This window comes from Ascidiella aspersa, chromosome 8 (genome assembly GCF_963924565.1).
Source record: "Ascidiella aspersa chromosome 8, kaAscAspe10.2, whole genome shotgun sequence".
NCBI classification, from domain to species: domain Eukaryota; kingdom Metazoa; phylum Chordata; class Ascidiacea; order Phlebobranchia; family Ascidiidae; genus Ascidiella; species Ascidiella aspersa.
The window spans coordinates 13,706,809-13,721,292 of record NC_139454.1 but is presented as its reverse complement, the minus strand read 5'-3'; the positions used below and the strand labels follow the sequence as shown (position 1 = coordinate 13,721,292).

The 14,484-nt window shown below is 36.5% G+C and overlaps 1 protein-coding gene across 1 annotated transcript in view; it reads right to left on the bottom strand.

The window, feature by feature from the left end:
* LOC146136232 (ubiquitin carboxyl-terminal hydrolase CYLD-like) overlaps positions 1–13,787 on the bottom strand; it is a 38,771-nt gene extending 24,984 nt beyond the window's left edge. The window contains exons 1-4 of the mRNA XM_083394942.1: positions 13,655–13,787; positions 9,129–9,244; positions 1,171–1,318; positions 789–900 (exon numbers count right to left, since the gene is read on the bottom strand). Of these exons, the coding sequence (XP_083251068.1) occupies positions 789–900; positions 1,171–1,318; positions 9,129–9,244; positions 13,655–13,787 (509 nt within the window). The remainder of the gene's footprint in view (positions 1–788; positions 901–1,170; positions 1,319–9,128; positions 9,245–13,654) is intronic.
* Positions 13,788–14,484: the final 697 nt, after the last annotated feature.

Sequence of the window (14,484 nt, the reverse complement as noted above, 5' to 3'; positions counted from 1 at the left end):
ATACAGGGTTGTTCCTAAGCAAAAATTTACACTCGCCAGCTGGGCGAGCGGCAATCAATCGGCACTCGCCCAGACGAAATAACACTCGACAAATTTGTTGGCATGCCGTCTGCAAATTTTCGTCCTAGCACGGCCCTTTCTTTGGTTATCGTTATTCTGTTTTGTTTTTTTCTACGTAAACAGCAGTTTTGATAAAAGTCTGGTTGTTTATTTCCAACCACGGATGAACAAATTAATGACCCATAAAGCAGTTTACGCTCAAGACAATGTTTTAACGAAATATTTTTAACAATCTTGTGAAAAAAATAACACTGACAATTTAGTAGCCACGGCCGGCCTGTTTTCCATTTTTCTAAAAATCCTTGCGCTCTCTTTTTTTCGTATTCTGTTTTTTTTGTGTTTCTTTGAGTGTTTGCCGGTAAACGATTTTGTTTAAACGGGACAAAGAGTCTTTATTACGAGCTTCAAACGTGACTTCGATTAACCTTATTATTTGCGTAGTGTTGAATGTATTTCCGCCTTAGTTTTCAGGAAAATAACTTGCGCTGAGTATTATTTCGCTTAGTAGTGGTGCTTAACACAAGTTGTCCTACACCAACTAATTAAATTTCTCGCCAAAGCCACTCGCCAGTCGGGCGAGTGGGTGTCAATCAGCACTCGCCAGGAGCGATTTGTATTGCATTGGCGAGCGGGCGAGTGCTTAAGGCCAACCCTGATATATATATATATATATACATACAGATATATAAATCAAACATAATATATATATATATATATCAAACTCCTACTTGATTTTTTTGAGAGTTCCATTCGAGTTACCTTTTTGTCTGGCACTGATAAGTTCAACTCCAAAGTAAGTGCCATCTCTATCAACAAGTTTGCCCTTGTATCTCAATTTTCCTAAATAAGGCAATTAATTAAAACATGCTAAAAGAGTTGAATAACCTTTTTGTTATATAATAAAACTATAGTAAAATACTGCAGTATAACAGAGTGTGATGACAGCAACGGATATAAGTGTAGATATCCGTGTTAACACAGTTTATAAAACAAACATCAACCATAAAAATATACTGCATAAATAGGAAATATTTGTAATACGCTAAAATTTGTTTGAAATGTTTTTTACAAATGCTGCAACAATTCTAACTTAGATGCAAGTTAACATACCCAAAACTTCTCCAGATACTGTTGATAAACGAACAACCACATCACAGCCAGGCTTCATTTCTAATCCATCACGTAATCGTTCCTTATTTCTAAATACCTCATATCGCTCTTTGCAGTTTGAAATAGCAATAAGATGTTCTTTAATTACCTGTTAAATTAAGAAGTTAGATAGATATATACATTAGTTTTAGGTGATTTTAAGAATAATCAAAACAAGACAAATATCCAGCTAAGTAAAACTACTAATATTTTACCACCCAAAATTATTACAGAACTCTTGGCATAATATTATTTGTATGGTATCAAGGGGTGTAGGGGGAGGGGGATCTAGGAGTCTAGACAACCACCTTAGAAATTTTAGGAAACAATTATTACAAAACTAAACCTGGGATTGCTGCGATTAAGGATGTTCAAAGTGGAATATCAATTCAAATGGGATTGGTATCCAAATCTGCCTTTATTTCGGGTAATTTGGACCGATATAATTTATTGCCGATGGTTGCGCCTATTTATACATACGCGAGTGGCAAGTTTAGATAAGGCCTATCGCTGCGCCGATACATTTATAGTGCTTACTTTAAATGTTACATCGTAATGCAGTGTCAGTGTTTTTTGGGGCAACCAATTATTTTGCATCATGCGATAAGTATCAATCAAGCATTATTGGGCGAGCGACTAATGTGTAAGCCAGGTGCAGAGCAATTTCCTTAACAGATTTTCCTTTAACAATAAACTCCTGTATAGTATCATCCACAGAGTACATTATATCCTGGCATAGGTGCCAAACGTGGGTGTGCAGAGCGTTTTTTCACGCCCTGAATTTCTTGCAGGACGTCAATACGCCCTGGAATTCGCCCAAGTATTGTGTACAATTAATGTGCAACTCCACTTCTGTGAACACTAAATATTACAGCTAGCGCAATCGTGGTTCACTAACAGTATGCGCGACTTTCCTGAATTACATGGGGAGAAGTACCATCGCCGAAAGTGTTCGTTCGCACCTATTAATAAGCCATAGCGGCATGGAAAATACGAAATACCAGGTTGTGCTAACGTAGCTTAAGCTGATGAGAAATTTGTGTTTAGTGAAAAATCTTCTGTGATAAATATGCGTCAAGCCAATTACTGAGGCTAAAATAGACAAGTGTTAATCTATTTCATAACTTTTAAACGCCATATAACACAGTGCTTCATCTAGCGCCCCAATTCCTACTGTTTAATATGCTGAGACGTTTGGTCACTCAAATCGATAAATAAACGCAATATTCTGAACATAAGTTTTTGAACGCCAAACATATATAAAACACTCGTTCAACTCGCACAAGTCCCTTTAATTTTTAATATCGTCATAGCCCCAAAAAATACGCCCTCGCTTCGCTCGCTTGTTTTGCATGTTTGCCATGGCGGATAACAACTTAAGAACACTACTCAAAGTATATTGGCACTAACCTTCATCCTTCATCATTTAAATACAGGACAAAGCACGCATTAGCTTTGAGTACAATCAATTCTGACGAAATTACAGGAGACATAACGGTTGTTTTAAACCTAATATACGGCATCGCAAAATCGGTTAGCGAGACCTGCTACGTTTTGTTGGTAATGAGCAGTGGCGTATTGAGGGCCGGGCTTGGGGTTCCCCTTCTTGCAAGTGATATTATCGCATTTTGTTCGTTTTTGTCAGGGTTTAACTCACCGTCCAAAGCGGTAATGTTTTTAATGTAATTGGGTCACATGTCTTAAGCTAATTGGAAACCAAAATCAAATGCAAAACGCCGTTTTTTGTGTCTTGTGTGGTCAGCCGTAAACACAGGATGTTTTTTCTCTTTCGCCTTTCGTTATTCGTTCAGGTTGGCTCGTTAGCAAAAATGTATTAGACCATTGACAACCCTAAGTCAAGCCTTCTTGCTTTTATGCTGCTAAAAACGTCGAGTTAGGATACTGTTTCCCGCTGTTCACTGTATGCGTTAGTATCCAATGTTGGTGTAACAACGGCATTTTTGTAACTAACGCAGATTCTCTTGAAAAGGTGGCCTAACTGTGACTGTTTAAAGTCGCCGTTTTTATGTAATGATAGTTACCGGTTACCGCAAATTATTTTCATGTCCAACGACCACGTGTTTAGTGTGCAATTGACACAACTTATTTTCTCTAAACCACAGCTTGTATTTTAGCTGACTTGACACACAGCTCGGCGCAGATGTTGCGAAAATCGTGGCATAATTCCACCCGGAAAAACAATCTTCGTATTGCAGGTGGCGAAAGACGTGCTTGTAATTTACCGTGGCCCGTACATGAAACTTGGAAAACTGCGCTGCTGATAGTCAAAACATGATTCTATCAAAATCAACCACACATACTTCATGGTCTTTGTTTAGTTTTTCGCCTTAAGTTAACGATTGTACACTAAGCTGTTTCAAATCACGAGTTCGCTTTGCGTCTTAAAGGTTCGCTTTTCCTGGACGCAAATTGGCTGTGTCTGGTTATATATTTATGACGCCATTCCCGTCACCATTTTATGACGTAATTATTAATTTTCCGTCAGAAGGAAAATAAGGGAATTCCCTAAGTTTAAATTTTAGGAACCCCCTGTTTAAATACTGGTTCAAAAAATGCCCTGGGATTTTGAAAGTTCGGCGCCTATGTATCCCGGTGTACGTTCATTAGCATTAAGCCGGTCAAGCGCTCTTCAACGCAGGTTGCTCTTGAGCGTTTTTATTAGCCTAGATCCTGAAAAGGAGTGCTCAGTCACAGTTCTAACAGAATCATTGCACGCTTCTATGAATATTTTATGATAATCATCGCTAATTTTGCTGAAAACTTAGTGCAACAACAATTCCATCACATGACTTCATTTCGTTAACGAAGTGTTGTGTTTTTCTAGCATCGAACAGACAATTTTAAACAGCCGTAAGCTCCTAATAATTGCCGTTTCCAGCGTTTAAAGTACACAAAACATACAATTTTTCGGGCTAAGCCTGTAACCGCTGGGGGCGTTCATACCACACCCTAAGACCCTCTAGGGCAGGGGTTCTTAACCTTTTTTCCCTTATTACCTATTTCTGTCCAGATCAAAGTCCCACTACCCAAAATCTAGTTTTATCCATTTTGACATTTTACCATACTAAAAATATAAAACAGCGTTATTCAACAAAATAAAGCTCACTCATCTCACTAACTCTAAATGCACACTTATAGTTACTGTATACTACTTCAAACAAGTCCACTAAGAATACCTTCAAAAATAAATACTAACAGCAAACTGATTAGGAAAGAATAGCTAGGCAAGTTAGCGGATACAAGAAAAATCTTACTATTACGTCACATAAAAATAAAATACGTAAAAATGATAAAATATACTTGTGCTTGTTTAGTTGTTTTAATTTAAAAGGACTCAAAAACATCAAAAAAGTTTAAGTAATAAAGCAACTTACCACTTACAGCTACGACTTTGTTTGTTACAACCATTATTCTAAATATTCTGGTTCAGCTGATTACCCACCTGCTATCCTGAAATTACCGACATGTGGGTAATTACCCATAGGTTAAGAACTGCTGCTCTAGGGGATTTGGGTTGCTCATTATGTGACACCCCCCTTTGAAACAGCCATGTTACGCGCCTAATGGTAGCCTTCTGGCATTGTCCGGGGCACAAGCACCAACAAAAATGTCCAGAGCATTTATAGATCTTGTTTTTAGACCTATTGGAGAGTTTTAAGACACCCTGGATTTCTGGCAAAGCGTCATAACTAGGGTTTTGAATCCAAAAAACGAATCCAGAATATCTAATCCTATTTTTTAATAATAGACATGTATTACAGTTTAATGATCTGCTTCAAATAACAGTTGTTAAGGATGTTAAACATTTTGGAGAATAATTTTTTATTACAATATACACATGTTAGCAAATTGTTTGGCGATTTATAGCTGTGACTGTAGGCCAGGGGTCGGCAACCCCTGGCACACGTGCCACTTGTGGCACGCAATATGATTTTGCATGGCACGCCAATTGATTTAACGCGCACATTATATCACCTTAAGAAAGTGCAACCATTGCATCACTACCACATCATAAGCATTACTATTACATTACTAACACTAGTGCTAACTAAATGGTTGCACACATTGGCCAGTTCGTGTCACAAGTGTCTTAACTGTGTTGTATTTAATATTATTTTTTGTGGACGTAGGCTACTTGTTGTTTAACACTAACCGTTCGTATTACGTCACAATGCCCCAAATTTAGCGTAACGTTTACTACGTTAAAGCAGGGCATTCTACATCAGTGGTTCTCAACCGCTGGTCCGCGTCAACTTTCATGCCGGTCCGCCAAATATATTACAAATTTATATCTCAATTGCAAAAAGCAAGATGTTGAAGGCGGCTTGTCCATCAAATTTAGAACTTAGCCAGTTCCGTAATTTGCAGCATTGTGACGTAACATAGATTAACAGTCTACTTTGGACTTCATCTTACGTCATAATGCTGCAAGTGTTGTGCCCAACTATTTAAAAGTAGGCTACAACTCGTTTAAATCCCAAACTTTAAGACCAGTTGTACGTGAAAAACTTCAATAGAACCACGTATAACACGTATGATATCAAAAAGAGAGCAGCAAATTTCTCATTACATAGAAGTTTTCGTTATTTGCTTTTAAGTTGCATAATTTTGTCATAATTACATTTTGGGTTGATTTTAATTTTTGAGTGTCCACCGGTTCGCAAAAAATGTTTTAAAATTTTACCGGTCCGTAAGCTAAAAAGGTTGAGAACCACTGTTCTACATTAAAAGTAAGCACGTGTGTTTTTGTGCGACTGAGAAACCAACAAAAAGCGAAACTGATAGTTAACACGCTAGGTATCGGCTTAAAAGCATCGAAGTACATTTCAAAAAAGATACGTAAATTAGATGTCAGAGCTGCTGAGTCGGACTCGGAAGTCGAGTAAGACCAGGTAAAACTACCAGAGTCCGACGTTTGCGGCATGCGCAGTACCAAATTTTGTTAACTGATAAGGCAGCAAACTGTAAATTGTTGTGGAATAGCATATGCTCGTGGCATGTTTTCCATAACCCTAGAGTGGATTGCGGAATATTCACCTTAATTTAGTTAATTGGTGAAAATGCGTAAATTGGTGAAATGCAGGAGCTGAGTCGGACTCGGGACGTGGTGAAATCTGATATTTGGCCGGAGTCGGACTCGGGTTGTTTTTAACCAACTCCGCAGCCCTGATTGCCAATGCAAAACAAAACATAGAAAAATGTTTGGCACGCGAGCTGTTAATATTTTGACATTATTCATAAACTGGCACACTGCGTACGAAAGGTTGCCGACCCCTGCTGTAGGCCATGTAGACAGGGGCGCCCGCAGAAAATTTTCCAGGTGAGGTGCAATCAGGGGCGTAACCAGAAAATCAAAAAAGGGGGTTCCTGAATTTAGGGAATTCCTCTATTTTTTGTCTGACGTTAATGAATAATGACGTTATAAAAAAGTGACAGTATGACGTCACAGATTCATGATTGCAAAACGTGATAAAAAAACTAATCAGAAACAGCCAAATACGTCCAGCAAAAGCGACCACGTGCGTCGTCGACAATCCTTATATGCTTAAAGAGCATAATTTTGCGTTAACCATCATTACTTAAAAATGGAGACTTTGGTCACCATTATACCTCCTTTTAAGAATCTGCTTCAGTTAAACAAATGTTGATGTTACACCAACATCGGATATTAGCGCAGAGACCGAACAGCGAGGAACATACTGCGTATAACTCAATGTTTTTTTAGCGAGAAAAAAAGAAAGAAGGTTTGACTTAGCGTTGTCAATTGTCGAATGCACACTTGCTAATCAGTCAACCTAAACAAATAACGAAATAGATAAACTATCCAGCGTTTACGGTCGACCAAACAAAAGACGAAAACGGCGTTTTGTGCTCGATTTTGGTTTCTCATTAGATTAAGACTCTGTGACCCACTTACTTAAAAAGCACGCCGCTTTGAACAGTTTGTTAAACCATGACAAAAACGAACAAAAAACGATAATATCACTTACAAAAAGAGGGTAAGAACTCCCGCCCCCCCTGGATACGCTACTGGGGGCAATGGATAATGTATAATATTTTTAACCTTCATAGGTAATACAGATTACATTTATAAATAACTCTAATATCGCATTTTGAAATTCCAGGGGGGGGCAAGTGCACCCCCCCCCCTTGCGGGCGCCCATGCACGTAGAGGGTATATCAAGATCCCTCCAGCAAACAAAATAGACGTTAAGTGATTCTTTAATTAACATATATAAGGATTCAATATTCTGGATTCATTATTCTAGATTCAAAACCTTAAGTTCTAGAATCTCTTAGGATTGTACTTTCAACATACAAGCCATGTAGAAAAACTACCGTATTTTACGGACCATAAGGCGCACTGTCAATAAATTGCTGTGATTAGTTTTTTGTTCATACATAAGGCGCACAATCAATTTATCCAAATCGCCCGGGCGTTCGCAATCAAAAGCACACTGAGGCCTCCACAAAAAAGCCGAGTCTTCAGCCAAGTGGTAAACCGCTCCGCTCTTTCTCCTACTCCTCCCACTATTTCTTCGCGCTCCTCTTTTCGTCTCCTTTTGCAACCCAAGGTTGGTTCCCAAAGGTCGCAAGTTGCTTTTACCGTAGTTTATTTTGTAAGACGGTGGTTTATTTATATAATAATAGTATCGCTACTGGTTTTGAGTATAGGCAATAAAGCACTACCGTACTTGTTCATACATTAGGCGCAGCGGCTTATAAGGCGCACAATCAATTTATGAGAAAAAAAGGATTTAGATTGCGCCTTTGGTCCATAAAATACGGTACAAGCTATGTAGAAAAGTTTTGTAAAATAGCTCTAATATGCTAATCTATGTTCTACGATGCCACACTGCAGAACCTAAGTTGAAAACGAATCACAATCATAGACCAAAAAAAAATTAAAAAAATAATATAAAGGTTTTAATAACATAATACAAACCTGTCCAAGTTAATTCCCGCCTTTGTCCAAAGATTAAGTTTAACTCATTATTTAAGGGACTTTTTGGCAGGCCTAGGCTTAAGTAAAGCAAAAACACTATGGAGGTAAAAAGTGGCTAAACTTGGACAAAAAATGTAATAACTTGACAACGGTATGGAAAGTAGGCCAATCAAGCCACATTGCATGCTTATATTGTAAAACAATTTTTAGGGTACAACATATATATAGCATTTCTTTCTATTACTTATATTAAATCACTTCGCAATCTACACAAGCCGATTTAGCAAAGGAACTTTTTTCAAAAAAAGTTTGTTTGTAATTTATAAGTTTTTTCTGTAAGCAATGAAAAATAATTATTAGGCAACCCAACCTCGGATGGCACCCAATATGTTGGGAACACTGTACTTGATTTAGCAAAAAGCAATTTGATATTGCAGGAATTACAAGAGAAACAATTTAATAATAATATGCGGATCACAAAATAAGTTTTCCAAGAGCTGTAGCATTTATTATTAATAAGCATCTTGTACTGCCGTTCTTTTCACTACTGCATATTAAAGTTAGGGGCAACCTTTTGTATTTAAAAATATTTTGAAAGATTTTTTGCGCTTTAGCTACCTGATATAAATGACAAATTTAGATTTTCATCCTAAGGATTTAGTATTCTATTTTGAACATCACTACTAAAAACATTTGGACTGTTTGGATCTATGATAAGATTCAAACATATTGACATTGCAACTGACAATTTTTGTTGCCTTCAGCGCGAAACCAGATTGACAACTTCTGGGAAAAGAATAATGTTTAAAAAAAGAGTTTGGATTAATCCACATTGTAGAATTACCTATGTTTATAAATTAAACAATTTCGGAATATATTTCTAAACTTGCCCATCAGTGAATACACAATGTTTTCCACTGTTTGTATTTATTAGCAAACATAATATACTTACTGTAGTTAATGGATCCACATCATTTTCATCACACTCAACTATGTCATTGGAATCAATTACAACACATGTTAACTTAGATGTTGGAGGGGTTATAGGGATTTCTTCTAAGATGGTGCCTGTTGTAATAAACACATTTTATAAAGTAGTGCATAGAATTGTAATGCAAATTTGCTTAAGAAAACAAAACTTTTTACAAATATTATGTCAATCAACTGTTTGTGAGCGGAGATATGGATTTTTACAAAAAAAAACAAACTTGTGCTGACTGCAAAACTGTTGAAATCAGACTTAAACCCACGTAACACAACCCAATTTAAAGACCTGATCAGTCCTCAACGATACAAAAGTTTGTGAATACCTTCATGACAATGCTAGACATGTAAAAATTTCTATTTGGCTGGAAATGTTGGGCTCACACCATGATATTTTTGCGTCATATTTGCTTTGTTTTTGGTATATTTCTTCAGCATAACTCATCTAAATAAAATTCTTGAGCATGTTCTCCAAATTTTTGGTCTTTTTTTGTTAAATTTATTTTTATTTTAGTTTGATTCTTATAGTATGCCTTTCCCCTTTCCCAGGTGTCAAGGCAAAACATGTTAACTTTAAGTACACTACAACAGGGGTGCACAACCTTTTAGTGATTGACAGCCGCATTGGAAGTCTTTATTTTTCTTATGGTCACCAGTATGCCATATAATATTGAAGCAGGGCCAACCACCACACTATTAACTACATATTTAAAGCAGTGTAATAATTTATGAAAAAAATTTGCTTGACAGCCCCCCCAACCAAACATGAAAAGTAAAAACTATTGCTAGCAAATCCCCTGAAAAAATTAAAACAATAAAGTTTTAAAAGGCATCAATAGGCCCGTGAAAAAAGGCATCAGAGCCAAGAAATTGCCAAAGCACTCTGAATGGGCGCAAGTAGTTTGGGCGACGAAAGGAAGCGAATAGGGATTTTAGACAAAAGCGGGGGGTTTGGGGGTATTTTTATTTTAGTTTGATTCTTATAGTATGCCTTTCCCCTTTCCCAGGTGTCAAGGCAAAACATGTTAACTTTAAGTACACTACAACAGGGGTGCACAACCTTTTAGTGATTGACAGCCGCATTGGAAGTCTTTATTTTTCTTATGGTCACCAGTATGCCATATAATATTGAAGCAGGGCCAACCACCACACTATTAACTACATATTTAAAGCAGTGTAATAATTTATGAAAAAAATTTGCTTGACAGCCCCCCCAACCAAACATGAAAAGTAAAAACTATTGCTAGCAAATCCCCTGAAAAAATTAAAACAATAAAGTTTTAAAAGGCATCAATAGGCCCGTGAAAAAAGGCATCAGAGCCAAGAAATTGCCAATGCACTCTGAATGGGCGCAAGTAGTTTGGGCGACGAAAGGAAGCGAATAGGGATTTTAGACAAAAGCGGGGGGTTTGGGGGTTCGGACCCCCCCCCCTTTTAGTAAGTGACAATATCGTTTTTTCTTCGTTTTTGTCAGCGTTTAAACTCACCGTCCGAAGCTGCGTGTTTTTCAATGTAATTGGATCACGCGTCTTAAGCTAATGCGAAACCAAAATCAAACGCAAAACGCTGTTTTTCGTTTCTTGTTTGGTCGACCGTAAACGCAGGATATTTTTTCTCTCGCATTTCCTTATTCGTTCAGGTTGGCTGATTAGCAAGTGTGTGTTCGACAATTAACAACAATAAATCAAGCGGTCTCCGCCTTTTTCTTGCTTATAACGTTGTGTTAGGCGGTGCTGATGTTTCTCGCAGTTTGCCATTTCATATACTTTTCGACTATTTTAACTACGTAAGTGCGAAAAATGTTCGCGCTTCGCGCGAATGACTTTTATACGTCCGTTTTGTTTACAATTTAATGCTGTCTTTTCAACAGCGCTGCTTTGCCGTTGCGCCGTGGAGGGCTGCCAAATGCGTCGCGGACAAATGGAAAACGTATTCAAAAATATTGGACATATTTTTTTATTTTTTAGTTTCGGCAATGTGATAAAACTTGCAATAAATTTAAAAGAAATGCCATTATATCAAAAAAAATCGTGCTCGCTTCGCTCGCCAGGTGTGCCGTCTCTTAAGGTTAACAACACTGATTTTAGAACTACTTAAGTGGCGTTTTTATGTTGTGCTAGTCGAATAACACCCGGGAAAACGATCTCCGTTTAGTATTGCAAGTAGCGAAAGACGTGCTTGTAATTTAGCGTAGTCCCGTACATGGATCTACCAAAATCAATCACACATATTTCACGGTCTTGTTTTCGATTTACTCCCGAAGTTAAGCGGTATTATTTATGACGTTATCACAATCGCTATTTTATGACGTCACATCGGTCACTATTTTATGACGTCATTAACGTCAGACGAAAAAGCGGGGAATTCCCCAAGTTGAAAATTCGGGACCCCCCATTTTTAAATTTCTGGATACGCCCCTGCTAGAGTTCACATTTAAATTTGTGGCGGTAGAGTATGTTATATTGTAGGAGCAATAAGCATGTTTTACTAAAAGGTGACTGTTCACAAATGACTGTTCACATAATAAAAATACATGTGCTGCTTATTTCCACACTAGCTTATAATTTAAAAAAATACATTTATGCTGGGGGCACCAAAGACTGCTTGGGGGCACCACAGGTTGGGCTAATGATTGAGAAACACTGGTCTTTACTTTTTAAGGTCTGTGGTTCGTCTTTTTAATATTTTTATTATTTTAGGTTTCTTTATACATAGCTATGGGTTGTCTTATTATGTACTTTTAGAACAAACATGTTTTGATCACGGATCTGTTGATTTCATAGTAGTCTCCCGTAGTCTTTATTTTAACCTGGTTATGGTTAGTTTTTATGTTTTTGAGCAGTTTGTTTGTAGTGCGTTTATTCTCTCCATAGAGACTTGTTTTTCAAACGGTATATGGTAAATGTTGGTTGTTTTTTTAGTAAGATTTAAATGTTTTAACAGTAGTTGTGTGTGTTTTTTCACCATATAGCTTTGCTCTTTCAAACCATATATTTACCTGATGAAGTTTCTGTTTAAGACAGGTGTGGGCAACTAGTTTTGATAGTGGGCTGCATGTGAAATAGAAAATGTCATATAGGGCATGGTCAAAAAGAATATTTGAAATACATATATATATATATATAAAATACAACTACAACTTTTTTTAAATAATGGTATAAACATCCTTTTGACAAGCTGGTAAGAATAAGAATAGGTGATAATGGTATACATCAGTCTGACAGAATCTTGTCAGTCTTCTGGTGGCAAGCATTATGGGCCTATATTCTTCAGTTTTTGGTCTTGTCCCTAAAGTTAAATGCTGTGCTCGCCTTTTGAATGTATCTACCTTGCCATGTTTAGGCAATAAACAAAGCAATTAACAAAAATGAAGTAAAGGAATAGTTGCACGAAAGTGTAAAATTTTTTGTGACATTAACAAATACATGGGGGATGTCAAAGTATAACCTGGGGGATGTCAAAGTATAACCTGGGGGATTGGGAGTGAATATGGCTACTTTTCTTACTCAAACACTTTTACATATAGATAAGCTGCTTTCAGGCAAACTTGTGTGCAAACATACAGGAACCAGATTAAAAAGCGCAAAAAAAATCTTTGGTTGAATTGTGAGAGATTTTCAATTTGTATTGTTCGAAATAGCGATATTTTTAGAATTAAATTTTATATAAAAATTGCGTGCCGATGTTATGAGGCACACAGTGCAACATAGTAAGCATAATGGCTTTGGGCTAGATTTACTTGACACAGAGATACAAACATAGAAAAAGTAGACACTTGGAACAAATTTTTTTTTGTGTTAACATATAGTTAAAGCAGACTAAAATTTAGTTATTTTTTTAATTTAAAAATTTTTTTCAAATAATTTTTTTTTGGCATTAATTTTCTTGGTATTGTGGCTGATTTGTCGGCCGACATGATTGCAAGGATTCTGCCATACTAGTATGTAAGTGTAAAAAGAGCGGACTAGGTATTTTCTGAATCTCCTATACACGCAAAGCGAACATTGTTGTTCGCACTCCGACAGGCTCACCCTGCAAAACCGCTTAGTGTACAATAGTTCAATTCAGTTGGAAACCTAAATAAAAACCGCAAATTATGTATGATTGATTTTGGTACATCCACAATTCCACTATCGGTAGAGCAGTTTCTAAGTTCTAAGCACAGGACGCCAAAATCAGCTAAAATACCAGCAGTGGTTAAGCAGTGGTTAAGGGATAAACATTCGGGGCAATTGCACACAAATCAGGTGGTATTCTACTAAGCTAAAGGAGAATTTTACAACAAATACAATAAATGAAGAAACCAATAAAATAGTATAAAGCAAATAGATAGTTTGAGCTAGGTTAAGAACAATTATAAACCTAGCAAATAGATACTAAATGTCAAAATTGTGATTTAGGGAAAAACAAACTAGGAATTCAATAAAACTGAAAATAGCAGGTCTAATTGTATTTAAGATACCTAATAGGAGCAATACAACATAAAACAACTACCTTTTAAATATTGAACTCCATTGAAAGAATCAATTTTTCTTGTAGAACCAAACTCTGTTTGAGTCCTTGTAATACACAAATCGTTAATTAGCAGTAAATACCTTTTTAAATCTATTTGATTTCTACTTTCCATTGTAACCTGTAAAAGAAAAAGATTCATTATATATATAAATACTAGATGAAACACTGGGGGTTATCCGGGTTATTTAGCTTTTTTATTACTATGCAACCCGAAAGCTAGCATAAAATACAGATTTCTTGCAACTAATAGCATTTCCTGGCAATGTTCAGTATTTACTGTTGGAATAACTACAATATTTTTAAGCTTTTGTTTTATTGACATGCTTAAACAAACTGTAAGAAGCCTTTAAGCTTTAACATCTTACTCACTACTCAAACAGAACAAGTAGTGTATTTATAGTAGGTGTTGGTCCATAGGCTACCAGCTTGTATTAATATGTTTTATAATAACGGTTACCTTATGGATTCGTTATGTGAAAAAATACTGGTGAAGTAGTGATTGAGGTAATTGTTGCGCACATGTGAAAATTAAAATGACCAATTGTCTTGTCTGGGCAAGACTAATGAAGTGTATTATGACATAACAAATTGATCTTTAGCAATGTCTTGAAATGTAGGCTAACATCTTTGTTGTTTATGAAATAATGAGTAAATGATCAAATATTCTTTTTATGCTTTTTAAAGTGTAAAATAACTCCACCTGAAATTGCCACTCACAATGTTTAATAATTGCAAATTTGAATTTATTTACAGTATAAGAGTCTCACAAAGACTCGTTCTAGTGACTTCATTACCAAACTGGTCGATCA